This window comes from Urocitellus parryii, chromosome 10, assembly GCF_045843805.1.
Source record: "Urocitellus parryii isolate mUroPar1 chromosome 10, mUroPar1.hap1, whole genome shotgun sequence".
Classification (NCBI taxonomy): Eukaryota; Metazoa; Chordata; class Mammalia; order Rodentia; family Sciuridae; genus Urocitellus; species Urocitellus parryii.
In genome coordinates this window covers 91,679,656-91,703,327 of record NC_135540.1, presented here as the reverse complement: position 1 = coordinate 91,703,327, position 23,672 = coordinate 91,679,656, and the positions used below count along the sequence as shown (strand labels likewise).

At 32.8% G+C, this 23,672-nt stretch overlaps 1 protein-coding gene across 1 annotated transcript; it reads right to left on the bottom strand.

The window, feature by feature from the left end:
• On the bottom strand, positions 1 to 22,315 carry LOC144257234 (UDP-glucuronosyltransferase 2B15-like). Its single transcript, XM_077803349.1, has 6 exons — positions 21,575 to 22,315; positions 20,146 to 20,294; positions 9,482 to 9,613; positions 7,597 to 7,684; positions 6,489 to 6,708; positions 1 to 415 (listed from the first exon to the last, which is right to left on the bottom strand). The coding sequence occupies exons 1-6, from the start codon at positions 22,296 to 22,298 to the stop codon at positions 136 to 138; spliced, it is 1,593 nt and encodes a 530-aa protein (XP_077659475.1). The 5' UTR covers positions 22,299 to 22,315; the 3' UTR covers positions 1 to 135.
• Between the last annotated feature and the right edge of the window lie 1,357 nt (positions 22,316 to 23,672).

Here is a 23,672-nt window from a genome sequence, read left to right as displayed (position 1 = left end):
TTACAGGGAGTGAATTTCATGAAGATAAAATTTGACTTGACAAAGTGATTTGAGAAAAGTTGTTAGGATAGGTAGGAACCTGGCCATATAGCCTCCTCTAATGGGAGCAATGGGAGGAGCCAGGCCTAGATAAAATTACTCCCTTTTTTTCTTCTTTCCAGTTTTAACAAACATCTTGAAACAAAACAGACAGCATTTAGTGACGATGAACATCACAGTTGCCCCACAGGCCAGCAGGAACCCAAGCACATCCAAAGAGTAGTACTGGAACCAGGAGAGGTCATGGGCAGCCACCCGGAGGTGTTTAGCTCCTTTGTGGCGCATGACAAACTCAATCCAGAAGACAGCTCGGTCCAGAGGCTTCACTGGCTGATCATGCTGAATTCTTGATAACTTCATAGCATTCTCTTTATATCTAAATTTGAAACATAAAAGGATCAACATTGAAAGTAAGTTAATCTGTCTCAGCACATGAAGTCAATGAAAGTTTTTCACAAGTGCCATATGGATGATTTAAAATAAATATCAGAGACTTGCCCTGCATATGATTTGTTTTTTTCTTTTGTCACCATCTAATGTCTGATTTTAACTTATGTTCTGATGTATAAATATTTCAAAATGGAATTTCAAGAAGGTAAGTCAAATTCATTCCATCAGAGGAAATATTTATGAACCATTCTGAGTCCAATAAGTGAGAGAGAAAGCACATAATTTGTAAAAGATCAACTTGAAGCTTTTAAAGAGGAATCATATCATGGTGTGCAGTGCTTCCTAACTATTCTCTCTGTTTTTCCTATTCTTTTTTACCCTCTAATGTATTTTCCACTCAGTAACCAGTTTGGGATTATTAAAATATACACATCTAATTAGAAAGCTCTTCTCAAAATTTTCATGTGAGTTCTCATCATAAGTAGAATAAAATTGAAGTCTATTCTTGTACTAGTAGATTCTGATGGGTTAGACACTGGCCATGATTTCTGATATCATTTTTTCTCTCTCATTCTATCTAGGCATATGTATCCTTTTAGTTTTATTTTTATTGACTTTTTTTAGTTATATGTAACATTAGAAATAGCCTGCATTTGCTTTAGTTATAGCAGTACAGACAAAAGGGGTTCAGTAGGTGTAAGATTTCAATGTAGCAGGAATCATTTGGTAAACAGGTTGTTTTATGCTTAGCAGGAAAAGCAAGAAATATAACTTGCTCTAACTCAGCCCCTAGCACTCCTCTCTTCCCATACCCTCCCCTTGCTTCACTCTCTCTACTCTACTGATCTTTCTGAAATTTATTTATACTTTTTTTAATTAGTGTTTTTTTGCTTATAATTGATATTGGGATTCACTTTGATATATCCACAAATGTACACATAAACTTTAGCCAGATTTTTCCACTCTTCTTCCCTTTTCCTGTTCCTGCTTATTCCTCCTCAATATCCTTTGTTTACTCTATTGATCTTTCCTCTCTTTTGATAAAATTATCTCTTCTTTTTTCCCTTTCTCACCAGATGCACCCCATTATTTTGGATTAACTTACTCATATGAGAGAAAATTTTGACCTTTGGTTTTTTGAGCCAGGCTTGTTTCACTTGGCATGATAGTCTCCAGTTCTATGTATCTACTGGCAAGTGCTACAATTTTATCTTTTAGGACTAATACTCCAATTATGTGTATACACTGCAATTTCTTTATCCATTCATCTGTTAAAGGGTACCTACATTGGTTTCATAGCTTGACTACAGTGAACTGTGCTACTATAAATATCAATGTAGTTGAATTCCTATAGTATACTGATTTTAGATCTTTTGAATATATACTGAGTAGTGGGATAAGTGAATCATATTGAGGGTCCATTCCTAGTTTTTAGTGTTTTAGGCACATGTGTGTTTTTCCTGTTCTCCAGTGTCACCAATGCGTTCTCCCTTGACACCTTCTTACTTTATAATCTCATCTTGCTTTTCCTTGAGCATCCTGTCATACAATACCCCCAGTCTTGCTTCTTTCTCATGGCTACGGTCTTGGCCATCATGTCACTCCTCAGAGGTACTTTTCTTGGCCATATTAGCATAGCAGCCCTAGGCATTTCTTCTATTATTTTATGTTGTTTTAAAAGTATTGCGTAATAAGATAAAATATATTACATTTTCTAATATAAGCCCCCAAGAGTACAAGAAAAACACAGCATATCCTAAGTGATCACCTGGAAGTATCACAATTAACTTGCAGGGATGGTGAAGTAAGGACACCTATGTACACACTATTGGATCAAATTATAGGATTTTTAGGTCATATGTAATGCCACTTAGAAGATCCTTAAGAATCAACTAGAAGACTTAAATCTGATAATGAAATACAAACTCGGAAAAGTAATGGTATACAAATCACCACACAAAACACAATAGCTTTTTTAATATACAAATAAAAAACTCAGTGAGAAAGAAATCAGAAAAACATTTTTCAACAATACCTTCAAAGAAAAATCAGTAGGAATAAATGTAATCAAGGAAGTGTAAGTTTGCTACAATACAATTTATAGAATATTGAAGAAAGAAGATACTAGGAGATGGAAAGTCATGAATCAGCAGAAAGAATACTGTGGAAATAGCCATCTGGCTGAAACCAATCTACAGATTAAATAAAATCGATGTCAAAAGACCAATGGAATTCTTCACAGAACTAAAATAAAAATCATAAAATTTATATGGAAGCCCCAAAGACCCCAAATATCCAAAGCAATTCTGAACAAAAGGAGAAATGCTGGAATTATCACAATTCCAATTTTAAAATACACTACAGAGCCACAATAACAAAAATAAAATAATGTGTGATAAAAAGAGTCCCAGAACAATGAAATATAATAAAAGTCCAAGAAATAAACCCATACAGCTATAGCCATCTTATTCTTGAGAAAGGTGCCCCAAATACACATTGGAGAAAAGACAGCCTTTTCTAAAAATGGTGCTGGTAAAACTGGAGAGCCATATGTAGAAGACTGCAGCTTAATCCCTAACTCTGACCCTGTACAAGAATGAACACAAAATGGGTATAAGACCAGAAACTTTGAACCAACAAAAAGAAACACTTCAAGATATAGGCACAGGCAATGACTTCCTGAATAGGACTCCTATATTTCTTTTTTTTTTTTTTTTAAAGAGAGAGTGAGAGAGGAGAGAGAGAGAGAGAGAGAGAGAGAGAGAGAGAGAGAGAGAGAGAATTTTTTTAATATTTATTTTTTAGTTCTTGGCAGACAACATCTTTGTTGGTATGTGGTGCTGAGGATCCAACCCGGGCTGCACGCATGCCAGGGGAGCCACATCCCTAGCCCGGACTCCTATATTTCTGAAACTTATAGGAAGTATCAAAAAATGTGACTCACCAAATTAAAATGCTTCTGCATAGTAAAGAAAACAACCACCACAGTGAAGGGGCAGCCTATAGAATAGGATAAAAACTTTGCCCTCTCCTCTTCTGACAGGATTAATATTCAAACTACATAAGGAATTCTAAAGGCTTAATACCAAAATATTCTCCAAATAAACCAATCAATAAATTGGCCAATGAACTGAAAAGACATGTTATGGTTTGAAAATAAGATATCCCCCCCATAGCTCATATAGTAGTGCAGAAATGTTCAGAGGTGAAATAATTAGATGATAAGATTTACAGCCTCATCAGCAGATTAATTAATTTGAATGGAAGTGAATGCATTCCTGGTGGTAACTATTCCTAGGGTGTGGCTGGAAGAAGGAGATTACTGGGGGTGTAAACTTGAGCATTATATTTGTCCCTGGATCCTTATCACTCTCTCTCTCCCTCTCTGATTCCTGGTACCCATGAGCTGAGTAGCTTTCCTCTGCGGTGATGTTCTGCTGTGATTTTCTACCTCATCTTAGGCCCACAGCAATGGAATTGGCTGATTGGGAAATGAACCTCTAAAATTATGGTCTAAAAAAATTTGCTTCTGTAATTTAAATTCTTCCTTGAGGTATTTTGGCCACAGGGGGAAAAATCTGACTATAACCAAATATATTTTAAAATGTTCAACATTTCAACATTTTAGCCAACAAGAAAATGCAATTAAAACTAGGCTGAGATTCCATCTCAGCCCAATCAGAATGACTATCATCAGGAATCCAAATAAAATAATTGTTGGCAAAGATGCAGGGAAAAGGGAATACATATATACTGTTGGTGGAAATTGGAAGTAGTGCAGCTAACAGAAATTAGGGTGAAATTCCCACAAAAAAATTAAACATAGAACTACCAAATAATGAAGATATACCACTGCTGGGTATATACTAAAAGGAATTAAAGTTATCATACTATAGAGATACCTGCATATTTCACTCTTCATGGTAGAATCTACAGTGGCCAAAGTATAGAACCAGCCCAGGTTTCCATCAACAGATGAATGGATAAAGAAGATGTGATATCACACACACACACACACACACACACACATACAGGGGAGAGAGAGAAGAGAGAGAAAGAGAGAGAGAGAGAGAGAGAGAGAGAGAGAGAGAGAGAGAGAGTATTTTTGAATTATAAAGAAGGAAATATGTCATTTGTAGGAAAATAGATGGGAGTATACATTTCAGTAGTAAGTGAAGTAAGTAAAAAATCAGAAATACAAATATTTCATGTTTCCCCACACATGTGGAATCTGGCAGGGTAGGTGATATAAAAATAACAGGAAGACTATTATACAAGAGGAAAGGGATCAAGGGAGAAGGAGGAGAGATTGTTAGGGAAATGAAAAGTCTTTTAGGACATAATATAAAACGGATATATTCATATTTAATCTGATGTTTTAATCTGTATTTTCTTTTTCACTTATATATTGTTTTATGTCTCTTTTTCCATTCTTTCTTAATTTCTCTCAGAGTATTTTTATTATTCATTGTGTTACTATTTTTTTCTTGGAAATGTAGTTTTGAACTTGTCCATTAAGTGATACCTTCCTTAAACAATAATACTATCATTAGGAGAAATGAGAGTTGAGTTGAAGACAGTCATTCTACCTTGAAACTATATACTCCATATAATTTCCTTTTGCAGCATGGATTAGGTGAATTATTGAAGTTTTGTTTTATCAAATATCATGAAGAAAATTTTATTGTGCTTCTAAGATTACTACAAAGTTAAAAAAAATCAAGCATATGTAATGTTAGGAAAATATTTGCAAATCATATACCTGATGAGACTTATATCCATAAAAGATGGAGAAATATTAAAATCAATAATTAAAATATGAATAACCTGGTTAAAAATGAGCAAGAGGTTGGAACTAACATTTCTCTCATGAAGATAAGTGAATGACCAAAAAGCACATAAAATGATGATCTTAGCTATCATGTAATGCAAGTCAAGAGCACAGTGAGCTATAATCCTTTGATTAGGATAGTTACAATAAAAGAAACAGGTGATAATAAATGCTAAAAATGATATGGGAAAATTGGAACTCTCTTATATTGCTTTTATGCTGCAAACATTTTTGCAACTACTTTGGAAAATAGTTTGGCAGATCTTAATACATATAAAATTATCATATGATCTAACAGTTCTATAACTAGAAATTACCAGAAGACATGAATACTTATGTTCATACAAATTATACACATTGTTCATAATAATCAAAATTGGAAGCAGAAACCTTTATTAACTGATGAATTGATAAATTACTTTGAATATTTCCAACCACACAATGTTATTCAACAATAAAAAACAATAAAGGCTGACCGTTGGCAAAGTATGATGAAACTAACAACACTAGTGAAAGAAACCATTGAAAAAGAACATAATTTTTATTATCTTTTTATGTGAAATATTTAGAATAGGATGATGTATAGAGACAAAAAATAAATGGAGTTTGCCTAGTCTAGGAGGCAATAAGAAATGACTTCAATGCATTGTCACATTTCTTTGTAGTGATAAAATTTCCAAAAATTATAGTATTTAAGAGTTTTATAACTATGGAAACATCAAATGTATTTGAATTTGAATTCACACTTTTTAATTCAGATATAAATGGTATATTGTGTGTTATACATCATTAAAATCTGTGAAAGTATTAATACTGGTGAAATAATTTTTGAGTAAAATAATTTATGGTTGCAGAAATTTTAAGTATGGATTTAAGATACCATCATGTCTCTTCTATAAGTTTATCATTCTTTTCTTGTGAAGATCCTGTAATATTTAAAAATTAAATCTTCATTGCAAATGGCTCAATATGGCAAAAATTTTCTGTATGTGTAGAAATGGTGCAGTAATCATTTACCTATGTAATTTATAAGATCAATGCAACTTTGAAATATGATATTTGAAGTTGTATATATGTGTAATAAGAATTGTAATGAATTCCGCTGTCATATATAAAAAATTAATTAATTGAAAAAATTACCTTCCTCCAAATGGGCTAAAATTATACTCATTGATGAAAAGACAATCTTTCTATGAATACTACCCAATGTCAAAGTTGTTGTACTCACATAGGGTCATTAATGACCATCCTCAAGGCCTTGAGAAGATCTGCACTTGTCAGTGTTCTGTATTCCAATCTAATAGCTGCTCCCTTGGCCTTCATATGAGCAATGTTGTCAGCTTGATCCGCAAACAAAGGAATGCCCACCATAGGGATCCCATGGTAAATCCCCTCATAGATGCCATTGGCTCCACCATGAGTTATAAAAGCTTTTGTTTTTGGATGACCTAGAATTGATTTAATGTCAGAAAAATTATTAATTTAAATCTTAGAAAGAACATGAGAAATGTGTATTATAAGACATTAAAGGGATCAGTGTGTATTTTAGATGACAAATTATTATAAACATGACCCTGCATTAATTATTTTTTTCATACCTCAGAGGAATAAGCACCTTAGTCCACTAGAGTGCTAACCAAAAACTACATGAAAGAGAGAGTACATGATTGAGAATTGAATATTGAATACAACATTAATAGGTAGAAAAAATAGAATATTTTTTAGTAAAAGAATCAATATGCACTTATGAAAAATAAGGTCATGAAGGACATGTTAGCATATTATCTCATTAAAAAACTGAAGTCGCTAAGTTTGCTATGTAGCTTTTCCAAAGCAGCAGGGAATAGGATGGTGATGGTACTGAATTCAGAGAAAAGATAGCCTACACTTCATTACAAAATATGTTTGCACTTCATAATGAAGATTGTGCATTAATTTCTAGAGAAAATAAAGTGTCACTGTCCATAAAAAAAAAATCCTGGATGCCATTTTGAAAGATATTTGAAATACACCTGCAGGAGAGGAAAGAATAAGTGAAAGACATACAAAAACACAGAGAGACAATCCAGGAACTGAGTGACAAATTCTTTCAGAGGTAATTGCACCAGAAATAAAGATAACTTGGATTCTGTGTATAATTATGGTGTATATTAAAATTGCAGCTTTTTGCTTTGTTTTTTCAAACCATCCCTGGGCTTGGAAAATAACTAAAAAGAAGTTGAACATTGTGTTTGATTTTTTTTCAGTAACAAGTATTGAATAAAATGTTTCCTGTCGAATTTTTAGCATCCAGATTGATGGTACTGGTGCTTTTAGGACTTATCTCAGAGTCTTACCAAGAAGGTCATTCTGGGGGATCCATTTGTATATTCGAGTGTTGGGTCCTAATTTATCTGGCTTCTTGCCTTGGTATCTCCAGATGACCTGTTTGGTAAAGAATGTACCTTATTCTATGATTTGAAGTTTAATGTTATAGCATGTTTGCATTCTAAAGCTTTAAGAGATCATCTAGTTCAACATTTAACACATAAGGAAATAACTACAGTTTTAAGTAACGAGAATAATGAAAATACAAACTAAAACTTCATAATTAATTTGTTTTGTGCAATTTTATCCTAGATTTCATTTTCCAAATTAATATCATTATGTTTATTTCTTTCGAGTGACATAGATTAGACAGGACATGTATTGTTTAAGATGCTTATTTCAGTTTTCATTGTTTTTTATACATAAATGCAAGCCAATGCAGTCAGCTACTGTTAGAAATAAATGAATGCTAACTAAGAATTACATGTAACTTGTATTTGACTTCAATTTATTAAACCCTACCTATAAGAAACCTTTTACTGGTACTTATGGACCTTGATCCACACTTCTATCAATATTGGTGAATTTGGAAATTCTTAAGTTTTAAATGGAAGAACCCATTTGCAACTTACAAATAATTACATGGATATTGAAATAAAGTTCAAAATTTTGAGGTTGCTAAATGTTTTAAAAACTGTGTGTTATAATTTCATGATGCAGTACAAATCTTTCTAGTAGTCTTATATATATCCAAGATATTTTTATGTCTAGGAGCTGACTCTGGAAATTAAAAGCAATCTTCATGAACTGGAGTATAATTTCTAAGTGCTTATCCTCTATATGCAATGGGAGCAGCAAAGTAAATTTAGGTCTACAGAAGGAAAAATAATTGGACAATTAGGAGAAGCCTATATCAGATAGGAAACTACAAAGCAGATGGAAAACACTCAAAGACCACAAGAGTGGTTATGTTAGAAATTTTGGTATTAAAGCATTTTGTGGAGGTGGGAACTTTTGAATTTCATCACATGCCAGGCTTGCTTCTGCTTGACTCTTCCTTATACTCTCTTCTTCCTTCTTAAAAGGTATTAGTCTGATGTTATAGAAGCAAAGTCCTTTGGGGTCCATTTCAAAGGCAGAACTAGTCTCTCCACTTTCTCTAATTGTCAGACATTGTCAGGATCCCGTCCACTAGTGCAAACTGTTTTTTCTTTTTCTACAAATACATGTGACTGAGTGGGAATTTGGCCCCATGGTTTGGGTAGCCTTTCTCCTCAAAACTCCAGGAACAGTTTCTTAAATAAATTTATACTTTTTTTAATGGGGAGGGGATATATTTTGGGCTTACCGTTTCAGAAATTCAGTACATATTGGCAGACTCCATTGTTCTGGGCCAAAGGTAAAGTAGAATATCATGGCAAGAATCCTATTCTTAAATGAGGGTAAGCAAGGAATAAGGGATTGCCTGGGGTATCTAAAATCAGGATAAAATTCAGCCTTCTTTAATAAATGCTTAGCATTATTGTGGTGGTTATGAGTTAACTTTTTATAGCTTTCTGATAATATTAGCCATGTATATACTGCCCTCAGGGATCCTGAAAGGTAAAGGAAGAAATACCCAGAAAGAATGTGGTATCTGTGTAAATAAATGCCTGTGATACCCTTACAATTAAATTTCACAATGGACAGGTGAAATATATTCTTTATGATCACAATGTTAATATGAACATGAATTAAACACTCTCTACTTTTTAGAATTACCACACATATTTTTGTTTAAAACATGATATTTGAGATCAATTAGAGATATCACTATAGGTTATGCTTCATAAAGGATGCTTCATTAAGCAAACCCTTTATAAAGTTTAACAGACTTTTTACATATTTGGCCAGTAACAGGCCACTTTTTCTTACCTTTTGTGGAATCTGTGCAAGGGCAAATGCAATTATATTAGCTTTCTCTTCTGGCATGTTAGAAATCATCGACCCCAGAGAAAACACCACAATACCATTTTCTCCAGAACTCTGTACAAATTCTTCCATTTCCTGTAAATAAAACATTTGCTCCATCAAAAAAGATGAAGAGGGAGGGGATACAAGATGTCAGATTAGAGGAAGGCTGCCTTTCTACTTGCTCCAAGGATCAAAATACAACCAGTGAGAATACTGCTTCTTAGTGAGGTGGGTGAAAGAAGGATTTCACTAAAATTCAATACTGGACAGTCAGAGTATCTCAGAGACTCAGAAGTTTGGGTTCATTAAACAAAGAAGACTACATTGATACAAAACTGTGGAAGCAGCTACAAGCAGTAGTAATGATGCTGTCTACCACAGAGAAAGGAAAAATGCAGGGAGAAACACAGTGGACATATTTGGTATGAAAAAAAAACCAGAGATCAGAGAAGCAACATGAACTTAGCTGATCAGAGGCTCCACTGAGCACTTGTGATTGAAAAGTGCTGTTTATTTACTGCCTGGGGAGAGATAAGGTGGATTCATCTTGAGGTGGCCTTTCTCCAGTGTCTGTGACCAGAAAGAGGAGATCTGAGCAAACACTGTTAAAATGCTTACTGTGTGGCCTAGAGTGTACTTAGCTAAATGGGAGTGAAACAGGTATAGATAAGATTTTACCCCAGGGGATTCAAGTCAGAAAAGCAAAGGGGCAGCACAACTTGCTTTTCCTTTGAGCTCTTGGCTCTTGTGACCAGCTGAAGTGGGTGAGAATCTGAACAAGGAACTTATAGAAATGTTCAGGGACTGAGCCTAGGAAAGATGTGCAGGTGAACAGCAGAATGTGTGGAAGATCAGCTCCCCTGTGAAATGAGTAGAATTCTCAGGAGGCTTCTGAGATTCAGACTCCCTACAGAGATAAGCAACTGACAGGGCCTAGGTGTGTGTCCATCTAATTTCTTCAGAGTATATACCAAACAAAACCCCTGAGGTCTGATTAGACCTAAGTTTCCTCCATCAGAACTCATCTCATAGAACACTGCAGCAACCCCACCCCAGGAGTGCATAGATCTGGTCTGTGCACACAAAGCTCCAACTGACACATCTTCCCATTCCAACATATGTCATACTGGTAAGAAGTGAAGTGAGAATTATTTCAAACACCTTCAGACTTAGTCCATTCCAAGTGGTAGCTCAGAGAGAAACACAAAAAGAGGAAGGTGATAACAAAATCCAATCTTTGCTTTTACTCTCAGTATATAGCTAAAAAATAAATGGAATGATAAATAGTTGAGTATAGTCAGTAACCATCCATTCTGACTATTTTGGCCACCTCAGTGGAAATGATTCCTTCATTTATCATTAAGAATATTTTTATTTTTTCTTATTCTTTCTGTGTGTTTGTGTATTCTTCCATTACTGATTGATTTATGGACATATATACATTTCTTTCTTTTTTTCAGCATTTTTAAAATGTAGCTGTTTTTCCTTGCATTGTCTTTTGAGAGTTAGTGTTTTTTTGTTCTGTATATATTTGTTTTGTTTTGTATTTTTTTAATTGTTTGTTTCTGTATCTCTCTTTTATTCTCCTGGTTATAGCAAAAATCTATCCTCTATTTTTCTCTCCATTTATTTATTTCTCTTATTTTCTCCTCCATCCTTATAACTCTCACCTGCTCTCTCTTCTGCATTCTCTCTCTTCACTTTTTAAAATTTCAAACTTTTTTCCCTATCTTCCTGTCTCACATTATTTCCTCTTACTGACTGTAATTTTGCCATCTTTAAACTAATTGGTTTATATAACTCTTGATCCCACCATTAATGTTGTTGAAATTATTACTTCTGTGGATGACATAGTTGACACCTGTTTCTTGTCTTAATGTCAGATTTAGTTTATATTTATGCACTGCTTCATTCTTCGCAATTGCTGACCCACTTTCTCTGTTTTTTGTAGCAATTAACATTTTAGAAGTCACAATAGAATCCAGGTATTTATTTTAATGCTGTATATTATTTGTATCCAATGTTGTTATTGTTTATTTCCCCTTATTCTGTGAGTAGCTGGATATCTACAGTGACACTACAGGTTTACAGGGTAGAGAAGTGCACTGCTGAAATAAATTCAACCAAAATATAGCTCATCTTGCTTCACATGAAAATTAATGGCATTCAATCCCTAACTATACTTTAATACAGAGAATAATAGAGATAAAAACTCAAACTAATGATAAGGCCTCAAATAGAAACAGCTGGGGGTGGGTTCATGGCTTCCACCTATGGAAATCCACTGCACAGAAAAAATAGAGAGAATTAATTCAAAGGTTGTGAACACCATACTTATAAAACAGTGTTAATCCAGATCACTCCAGGACACTTTGGAATTTTTTTTAAAGCAGGTAAATATTATGCCTTAAAAATGGAAGAGGCCCGGGGTTGTGACTCAGTTGTAGAGTGCTTGCCTACCACACATGAGGCTATGGGTTTGATGCCTAATACCACATTAAAAAAAAAAAACTAAATAAATAAAAGTATTGTGTCCATCTGTAACTAATTTTTTTTAAAAAAAAAGTATGGAAGAAAAATATGCATAAAACCCGACACAAGACTACAAGAATTATGTAAAAATAAGGTAACATGAAATCACTTAAAAGTTCCTAATTTTGCAACAACTGATGCCAAAGATATTGAAATTTTTAAAACATCAGTTATACAATTCAAAAAGTAAATTATTATAAACTATAATCAATGAAATTATTATATTTTAAAATGATCAATGAATTATAAAAATGATCAATGAATTCCAAGAGAACACAGAAAAACAATTGAATGAATTAAAAAAATCATTACAGAATATGAATGAAAAATTCAACAAGATAGAAATATTGAAAAAGAACCAAACATAAATCTTGAAAGTCAAAGATAAAATAAATCAAATAAAAGGTCAGTTGAAAATCTTTATACTACAGTAGACAATACTGAAAACAGAACATGAGATATAAAAGAAAAAGTGGCCAGCTTTGAATATTCAGACAGTTCTAAAGTAAAGAAAATAAGCAACCGTGATGATAATAATTATTTAATGAAAGAGTCCATATAGAAGAAATAAAAAACAAACCCTGAAGTTCACAAATGAACAAATCTGATGGGAAGAGTAGCTAAGCAAATGAGAAATAGGATCACATTAAACATAAATGAATCAAAATGACAGGAATTAATAAACATCTCTTTGTAATGACATTGAATATAAATCATCTCAATTCTTTAATTAAAATATATAGTGTCGAAGAATGAATTATAAAACCAAACCCAATGATATGTTGTTCATAAATGACACACCTTACAGGTAAAGACAGCCATAGGCTGAAAGTAACAAGATAAAAATTGATACATATGCAAATGGAATCAGAAAATAGGCAGGATTATCTACTCTTGTCTGACAAACAGACTTCAAGCCAAAATTAATCAGAAGAGACAAAGCTGGTCACTTCATACTGGTAAAGTAAATAATCCAACAAGAATATATAACAATTATAAATATTTAATTCATAAACATGAATCCAACTAATTACATAACAGACACTAGTCAAATTGAAGCCTAGGTTAGACCTGAATAAAATAATTCTTGGGAATTTTAACAAAATTTTATCATCTTTTGATAGGTCATCCAGACATAGAATAAATAAGAAATCTTTGGACCTGAAAAATATTATAAGTCAAATGAACTTATGGATATCTATAGAACATTTCATTCAACAGCATCTGAATATACATTATTCTCAGCAGCTCAAGAAAACCTTCTCCAAAACAGACAATATTTAAGGCAACAAAGCAACTCTCATCAAATACAAAACAAGTAGTATTACTTATTATATTCTACCAGATCATAATTGGATGAAATTAGAAATCAACATGACAGAAGCACACAAAAACTATATGAACATATGGAGATTGGACAATCTCTATTGTATAAAAATGGATTATAGAAAAAATTAAGGGAGAAATTTAAAAATTCTTAGACTCAACTGAGAATAGTAATACAACCTCTGGCACAGATTGAAGGAATTTCTAAAAGAAAAGTTTATAGCTATGAGTTCCTGTATAATAAAATCATGAAGATCCCACATAAAACCTATTTTTTTTTTCATTTCAAGGCCCTTGAAAAAGAAGAACAAACCAATTCCAAAACCAGTAAAATAGCAACAAGGAAAGATAAATAAATAAGATAGAGAAAACAGGAAAGAAAGAAGTCAAATTATTAGTTTGTAGATGATATGATCCTATATCTAGAAGAGCCAAATGACTCCAACAAAAGACTGATATTGCTAATAAACAAATTTGACAAAGTAGCTGAGTATAAAATCAACATACAAAAATCAATAGCTTTCTTATATACCAACAATGAATCTGCAGAGAAAAAAAAATCAAAAGAATTATTTCATTCACAATAGCCTCAAAACAAAATAACAACAACAACAACAACAACAACAACAACAACAAATACCTAGGAATAAAACTAACAAAAGAGTTAAAAACCTCTAAAATTGAAGATTGAAATTATAGAAGACATAAAATAAGATGGAAAGACCCCCCCCCCTTGTTCATGGATAGGTAGAATTAATATTATTAAAATCACCAACTATCCAAAGAAATATACATAATATATATATGTAATCCTCATGAAAATATCAATAACAATCTTCACAGAACTAGAAAAGATAATCCTAATATTCATCTGGAAGAATAAAAGACCCATAATAGTCAAAGCAATTATAATCCTAAAAGCAATGCTGGAGGCATCACAATGTCTGATGTCAAATTATACTACAGAGCTCTACTAACAAAAACTACATGGTACTGACATGAATAAGACATATTGACTAGTAATATAGTATAGAAAACACAGAGAAAACCACACACATGCCAAAAACATACCTTGGAGAAAAGATTGCCTTTTAAATAAATGATGCTGGGAATATTGCAGAAAAATGAAACTATACTCTTTTCTCTTACCCTGCACAAAAATCAACTCAAAATGGATCAAAAACCTAGAAATTAGAACCAATACTATACAACTCCTAGGAGAAAATGTAGGGTCAACACTCCAGCATATAGGCACAGGCAATGGCTTTCTCAAATAGAACACCTAAAGGTCAGGAAATAATTCCAAGAGTAGATAAATTGGAAGGCATCAAATTAAAAAGCTTCTGAACTGCAAAGGAAACAATTAGAATTGTGAAGAGATAACTTATGAAATGGAAGAAAATCTTTGCATAACACCTTCTGACAAATGATTAATATTTAGGATATATAAAGAATTCCCAAAACTTTACACCAAAAACAAACAAACACCCCAAATAATCAAAGAGAAAATGAACTAAAAAGATGCTTCTCAGAAGAATAAATATAAATAGTCAACAAAAATATAAAAACAAAAAATGATCGACATCATTAGAAAGAAGGGAAATGAAAACTACACTGAGATTTTATCTTTCACCAGTCAGAATAGTAGTCATTGAGAATAAAAAGAAAAATAAATGCTGGAGCGGATATGCAGAAAAAATTTGTTACACTATTGGAGGAATTGTTAATGTGTACAACCACTATGGAAATCAGTATGGATAGTTTTCAAAGAGTAAGCATGTAACTATCATATCACCCAGTATACCATTTCTCAGTATTTACCCTAAAGAATTAAAGTCATCTTATAACAGTGATACATGCATACCCATTTTATAGCAGTACAACTCATAATACACAAAGTATGGAACCAGCATAGGTGCCTGCCAATGGATGACTGAATAAAGAAAATGTGGTATATATACACAATGGAGTTTTATTCGGCCAAAATAACAAATAAAATTATGTCATTTTAAAAAAGTATGAATGGAATTAGAGTCTTTTACATGAAATAAGTCAAACTCAGAAAGACATGGGTTGTATAGTTTCTCTCATATTTGCAAGCTAGAGAGGAAAAATGGAAAAAAAAATGAGGGTAGATCTCATGGAAATAAAAGGGAGATCAGTGGAGAAAGGGACCAATGGGAGGGAGGTGGGAAGGGAAGGGAAATTCCTGGGCAGTTTTATTGGCCAAAGTATTCTGTTATATTTTGTACATGTATGAATATGTAACATCAGATCTCATCATTATGTACACTCAAATGAACCAATAAAAATGTAGGAAAAGCAGAGAAATTATTAGTATGTAAACTAAGAAGAGAAAAGCATGTATTATTAGAATTTGGGAGTTCTGGATATTTTTAAATTGACCCAGTCACTCACTTTCTTTGGAAAGAGATGTGTGTAATGACATAGAAGGCTCCATTAGGCTTACTTGTAGAAATAAGTGTGTGTGTGTGTGTGTGTGTGTGTGTGTGTGTGTGTGTAAGAAATGACATAGAGCCATTAAATAGTAATTCAAGAGATGATGTTAGAAATTATTATATGTAGACCCTTAATTCATAATTTTATTCATTACTAATGTTAATTTTTTTGTTAAACACTATAGCTAGTGTTTAACTATAGCTATTATTATAGTACTTCACTAGATTTTATTCCAGGCAGGTTATCTGGATGATTTTTTAGTTTTGAATTATTATTACTTATTTTGGTCCTTGTGAGCCCAGAAGTAAAGTTACCTGTGCATAGGATTTTTGTACATTTTTATGTTTCCTCTCTCTATAGTAATTCATTCCTTACTTTATAATTTGTGAGAGTTTCCCAAGTTTTCCTCTATAATAGCTCATAAAAACTGGAGATGAACAAACACTAGCATTCAGAAGATTAATATTATGGTTTGGAATTTCTTATACATAATTCTAAGGATCCTAACAATCCTGTACATGTCCAGAACTATACTGATCCATAATCAGCATTTTCACTGCATTGGAATGATACATGTACTTGAGTAATCATATCTTTGGGTTATTTATATGTCTCATCTTTTTCCCTGAAATTTTTTAATGATAATGAAGTTCTATGAGAATGAAGTGTGTATCAGAGGCTGTAAAGAACCCTTATTTTTCACCTCATTATGAACCATGGGAGCTCTTGCACCACAGTGGGACTTCCTCTGGCCCTTTTATAGAACAGGTCAACTTGTTGAGTAGCTCAATCACATATAGTGGACATTGCACTACTCCTAGGAACTTGTGACACATCCAGTTATTTTGTGATTCCGGTATCCTAGAGCAAAGTGTACAGCAATATATTCAATATATTTTCTCCTTGCTCAAAATATTCTTAATCTCGTATTGTACAAAGATTTTCTTACTACTACTGTCTTATAAATATACCCTTTTTTTAAACCAATCAATCCCTGACACAGACAGGTCCCAGTCTTTCTGTAACATTATTTTTCAAGGAAAATAATTTAATCATATGAAAATTTGGAAGAGCATGAAGAAAGTATGTAATGTCTAAAAAGATTCGCCAAAATTATCTTTGGTTCATTTAGAGATACTGCTGATTCAAAATTTGAATTTTTTCATTGGGGTCTTTTTTTCTGTTCATGTAAGTACATGAATAGATACATGCACATATATAATGTAAATGGAAGATTAAAATTATTTTGTATATATAAAATTCTTTTTTTTCTCACAAAGAATGATATTATTATAATCAGTATTTTGCCTTTTAATCTCCAACTAAACTTGTGTTATGACTTAATGTAGTTACGCATTTATTTGTAAAGTAATTGTACTGGGCAAGGTGGTACACACCTGTAATCCCAGTAGCTCAGGAGATTAAGAGAGGAGGATCTCAAGTTCAAAGCCAGCCTCAGCAACAGCAAAGCATTAATCAACTCAGTGAGACCCTGTCTCTCAATAAAATCTAAAAGAGGGCTGGGAATATGTCTCAGTAGTTGAGTGCACATGAGTTGAATCCATAGTACCAGAAGAGAGGTAAAAATAAATATATAAGTAAATAAAGTGGTTGTGATGATGTGGTATGTACCAGAATAACTTTTAAGACCATTACTTAATGTATAACATCACTTAATGTGTTAATTAATTAATGTAAGACTTTTTTCCAATATGTATTCTATAAGTAACTGCCATGAACACAGATTACATTCATTTGAATTTTTGTTTGTATAATTACAATTGGTATACTGTGAAACCCAAGGCTATTTGCATTGTTAAGAGTATTGATACATTTGGATCTTTGACATTTTGACAAATTTCTATATTTAAACAATAGAGAAATTGTCTGAGAATCTAATTATTAATGGAAAGGCAAGTAATTTGGGGGAGCATTACTTTATATAATAAAGATCAAGAAGACAGTGTTTCTAATACTGGCCTGTATTCTAACCTTGTTTATTCTATTAAATAACACCTGCTACTATTATTCCTTATCATGATAACACTGCTATCTACCTTCTCATCCTCCTCCTCCTCTCTCTGCTGTCTTTCCCTTTTATTGACCTGGTCACTTTCTCCTACTGTGAATGGGGAAATCTCTCAAGATCAGAGGTTAATGGTTAAACACTTACAATAACTCTGTCTCAGTTTTTAGTCAGAACTTTCACTAACTTTGGTTTTCTGTTTGTATTGTATGGAACTTATCACAAACAACAAAATAATTCTATTGAATATGAGGCTTGAATAAGATCTCAATATGTTGGTGCCTTAAAGAGGTAGAAAAAAAAGAAACTCTTAAGAGATCACATAAGAGTATGGCAAGTAATGTTTTCTTCTAAGCATGGTATTTATTTAAAATGTTTTAGATTCTTCTGTTTCCTCTATGAAATATTATCCTATTTGCTGACAGAATGATTTTGTAATTGTAAACTAAAGGGTGGACTCAAAAATAAATGACAAGAAATCTTAGATCATCATTATGTTTGCAATTTTCTATGATCATTCTGTCGGGAAATTTTGATGTTGAGGCCTAAGTTTTCCAAGGGAGTTTTCCTGAGGTGTTCTCTATGGTTGGCATATGGCAGAAAGGTCTCTCAAGGTAACATCCCTATCATGATCTAAGATGTAGTAGTCTGAGTTCTCAGGTGAGTTTGTTCAAATCGGAATGAACACAAGTAAAGGCCACACATTCATATCACTGAGAAAAGCAGTTACTTTAAAGTTAAAAGGTTGTGAAGAGCTTGAACACTTACAATATAATTTCAGCAATTCCACTTACTCATTTGATTGTCAAAACTCACACATTTACCTTTAAGCAAATTGATGGAATATCTATTCTCTAGGTCTTTGGCTGAAAATACTTTGTTGATTTTTCAGAAATCTAGTTTCTGTTATATATGAAATTGTATCCACTGTGCCTGGCACATATTACCTAATTAATATTATTGGTAATAGAGCTATCATACTGTACCTGGGCAGTCTACATTTACAAGAGAACATCTATTGTAGTTTGTTTCAGCCATATTGTGAGTTTCTATCTCTCAATTTGAATATAATCCAAATTAATGTACACTGCAGTGTTTAGGGTATGCTAAAATGAATTAAATGTAAAAATACCCAAATACTACTATTTCTAAGTGTTAATCCTATCTTTTTGGTATAGTTGGGGTCTCTGAAAGTAGATAACAAAGTTCATATTTTCAGAAGGAAAAATAGTTTTATAGAAACAAAAAAGGAATAATTACAATAGCGAATGTTGCTATGGGTCCTATGTTTGTACCAAGGACATTGTGTATCAGTATTATCTACTTTTTCCAGGTAACACAATATGAAGTTTGACTATTAATATCTAAATATGCATAGTCACATGTAAGAACAACCTCATCCATGTTTACATCATTTGTTATCTGCAGTCTTGCAACAACTTTCTGAGTAGTTCCTCTGCATTGTCTTTTCCTCTAAAATCCTGCTTGGTGACTGCATTTTGAAATTTTTCAAAATGGAAACTTTATTCACATTTCTCTTGTGCTTAACTCTTTTCATTGACTACCCAACTCACTTCACAGATATTTTAAATAACTACTAAGTATCTGGCTTTCACTTACCTCTCTAGCATCATCTGCACTTTGCTGAGCCTTCTCCTGCTGAACTACTCTTGAAGTTCTTGGGAGTTTCCCTTACTATTGTATATGCTTTCCTTTTGTGTCTTCCTCTCTCCCTCAACCCCTTTTCCTATCCTGTGGATTCTTTAAAATTCACCTTAGTTATTCAGGCTTTTAGGATTTTTTTTAATGATCTTTGCTGGAGGTTTCATTAGTATTGTATGATTTCCTTATGATAACACACTCGAATTTATTACTTGTTACAGTCTCTGTACCCAGACGGAAAATAAGGTATGGTTGATGCAGAAACTGTGTCAACTTTATAACTCTCTATATCCAGCACTTATCTCTGGTATATGACAGTCACTTAATAAATATTCTTTGTATTTATTAGAATAAATGATTGATTCTTTATTATGTATTACATAATGAAGGCTTCATATTTCATGATTATTCGAAAGGATGCCCAATATCCTATTTTCTTCTGTGACAATAATGAAATACCATTACATGTGATGGCATAGAAATGCCTGGGTCTATAATTGGAAGAACTCTTTATCTTGCTTTTCATATCTCTGAGTTAAACACTCTAAATTAAGAATGCAGACTCATTTCTACCCAAAATGCTAATCAAACCGAACAAAACAAACAAGAGAAGATTCACCTTAGGGAGGGGTTTGGCAGGTTTACAGTGGAGTCCTCCAACAAAGTCAAAATTTGGTAAGAATGGACGAGGAAATTCTAAATCCCAATAGGTTCGAATGAGCCAAAAATCAGCTTTCCCCATTGTCTCATATATTGTAGTGGGTCTCCCTGAATGGAGAAAAGAGAAGAAAAGAAAATGAGAGACATGTACCTTGAATGCTTGATATATTTACCTTGAAATGAGTTGGATTTGTGTAGGCATAGTGTTCAAATGCACATGTGTATGAGTTTTTTTAGAGCACACTTTTGCATACTATATTTGATTTTTTACATATGTTAATATGTACAGAAACTAGTTGTGTGGGTACTTTCTAGTGTCCCATTAGTATATTTACAATCACAAATAATTAAGTTATTAACCTATGTCTCCATAGAAGTAAACACATTTTATTTTCTCTCTAAAACTGCAAAAGTAACCTAAATTTTTAGAAACTTTGTGATATCCATTAACAATCAGTGCTCCCATAACTGTAGAGATCTTTTCTAGGAATAGTCAGTCTAATTCTTACAATTGAGCAAACCATTCCCTTGATCCATGGTTCTTCAAGTGAACTGTAATGATTTAGTGAGTATGTCTGAATTCCTAGTGACCTCTACTGCATTTGCCTCATATTAAGAGATGAATAGTATTAACTTGATAAAAAATGTACATTTTTGAAAGTAACAGCCAGAAATTTTACACAAATATTAAAATAGAGATTGGTTCTGATGCTTAATTTAGTTCAAATTGTCTTAAATGGTAAATGCAGTTTAAGAAATATAGACTTATAAGGTGTGGTTCCACTCTACACCAAGGTTTTAGGCCTTAACACATGATTTGTTTGTTTTTATCAAAGGAATATGAAATATTAGTTATCATAATTTATAACTTTCTGTGCCTGAGATAGAGACACTTTTAACTATGAAAGAATCTTCACAGCAATGCAAATAAATATTATTTTAATTTCTAACTTAGTAAGCAATTCTATTCAAAAGTAAACAATTTCCTCCATGGTACATATATATGGTTGTGCTAGTAATACATGTGTATGTTATTAATGTACATATATATCATCATTAAAACATTTAGTGAGATTAATAATGACTGTCCTTAAAGATGAAAAGAATACTAAAATGGATACGTAATTGCTCAGAGAAATATTCAGTGATTCAATTTTCAGGTTGTTATTTCCTGAAGCATTTTGAATAAGTAATTGCCACTGGTTTCTAATTGGCCCTATAATATAAGGGCCCTTTTATATTGGTGAGACTACTTGTTCATCTTATATTTTCATTCCATCCTTTTACTTACAGAAAAGAAAGTTCTTCTGATTATATATTCATGCAAGCTCAGCTTCAAAGTCACAGGAAATTTAGGTTTACCAGTACTAATAAAAGAACCAGCTTACCTAGAACTTCACTGTAAAACTGATTCCATTTCTTCACATCAAATGTTTGGAACCAAAAATCAAAGTAAAGCATATACATTATGTTTTTAATTCGATCCATGAATGTCATTTGATCACTTAATTCAGACATAACAATGGGCACATAGGAAGGAGGGAATGTAAGTCCACCACTGTACTTTTCATATGTATAGCCAGGAGTAAAGCGGACACTGTATACAAATGGTACTTTAAGTAGCTGAGCAAGCAGCTCACCACAGGGACCAAAAGCATCTGAAAGAACAACATCAAATTTTGATTTATGTAGTTTCACCATAAGTTTCTTGTTTAAAACTACATTTCTGCAGAGTTGTTCAATTGTATCAGAATATTGATTCAAAATTTTTTGCACTAATGAAAAATATTGCCAGAAATCATCTTTTGGAGTATCATAAATCCATTCATGGATCCATTTGATGATACGTTCTTCCATTTGTTGTTTACTTGAAGATGTAGGGTAAATCTCAAAATTAATAGCAGATGTTGTATTGGGATTAATAAGAATGGAAGCTGTTGATGTCAGAACAGTCACCTCATGACCTCTCTGGAGAAGTTCATCCAGGATTGTCTTTATGTTCATCCAATGGCTGTATTCTGTGGGCCACACCAGCACTTTTCCACAGCTTCCAAAGCTAAAGTAACACATCAGTTGTATCAGCAGAAGAACCGAGTTCCTTTTCACATACATCTTGGTGCAATGCAATGCTTCTGTTACATTAGCAGCTCTTCTTTTCTTCAATTTCTCAGGCTTATATGTCTCAGGATAAATCAATCCAAAGTTAAAGTATAACTCTTGCACTTCAAAGTACAATTGTGAAGGCTTATCATGTGGATGATAGAAGGACAACACAACGTAGAGTACATCAAGGTTATAAAAGTTTGTATGCCCTAGAAGGGTTCATCTGTCCTGTGGTTCCCCTCTCTCTTTGTTTCTCTCTCTCCCTCTCTCCTTCCAGATGCTGACATGAGCTGAGTGGCTTTTCTTTGCTGGGACTTCCCTCAGGATGTTCTATTTCACCTTAGGCCAGAGCAATGGAGTTAGCCAACAATGGACTGAGACCTCTGAACCTTAAGCCCCAAATAAATTTTTTTCTCCTCTAAGTTGCTCTTAAGTATTTTGGTCACAGTGATTAAAAAGTTGACAAAGTAACCACACAATATTTTACAAACAAACCTCAACAAAAATGTGGGTGGTGACAAGCTATGTTCAAACCAGAAGACTCCCCTACTGAAAATATGATTTCAGTGATGCAGATACTTGAATGATGTCTACCTTACTATTTTTTACAGTTATTGTTAATGCTTTTTAACAGTAGTGTAAAACATTCTAATCTAATCTAATGTTACTGGATTTTTAATATATTCTTAGAAGCACACAATACATAGGAACTAGGGCTGGATTGTGGCTCATTTGTACAACACTTCCCTGACATGTGTGAGGCACTGGGTTCAATCTTCAGCAACACATAAAAATAAATAAATAAAATAAAGTCAACATGTCCATATACAACTAAAATAATTAAAAAAAAATAAAATACTTAGGAATTTAACTCACCTGTAGATATTTATAATTATTGTTTTACTAAGAAATGTGTTGCACTCAAGTTATCTGAAGAAACATTTTAGTTTAGTTATTATGTTTTTCAATTTAAGAATACTAAAAGTAAGTTACAGATGAAATTATTTTATTTCACTTTCTCTCAGATCTGTATTCCTGTATAGCTTATCTTAAAGTTTGGTGAACTTTTCCAATCACCACCCCTTAAATCACTCCTTCAATAAGGTTAAGATTTTTACGATTATGGTGGTGTGGTTTAGAATTTCAATGAAACATTTCCAAGAGTCCTGTTTAGAATCTAGGAGTATACATGTATAGCTACATGTTTAAATTATCATATTTCTTAGGTTATTGTTTCTATAGGACAACTTTTGCCCTGATATCCAGTTAATACTTTGGTAAAATGTGCTATTAAGTAACTGGATTTGAGAAGTCTTTCTTTTCACTTTTCTGTGTCCCACAGGGAGCGCTTATACCACAATCAAAGAGGTTCAGCCAGCATTT

What these genes read in the sequence shown, in the direction of transcription:
- LOC144257234 (XM_077803349.1), bottom strand. Translation starts at nt 22,298, where the DNA reads ATGTATGTGAAAAGGAACTCGGTTCTTCTGCTGATACAACTGATGTGT. An exon ending in CTGCCAAACCCCTCCCTAAG is followed by an intron (nt 9,614 to 20,145) that starts GTGAATCTTCTC and finishes TTTTATTTACAG; the next exon opens with GAAATGGAAGAATTTGTACA. An exon ending in TTGCACAGATTCCACAAAAG is followed by an intron (nt 7,685 to 9,481) that starts GTAAGAAAAAGT and finishes TTTACCAAACAG; the next exon opens with GTCATCTGGAGATACCAAGG.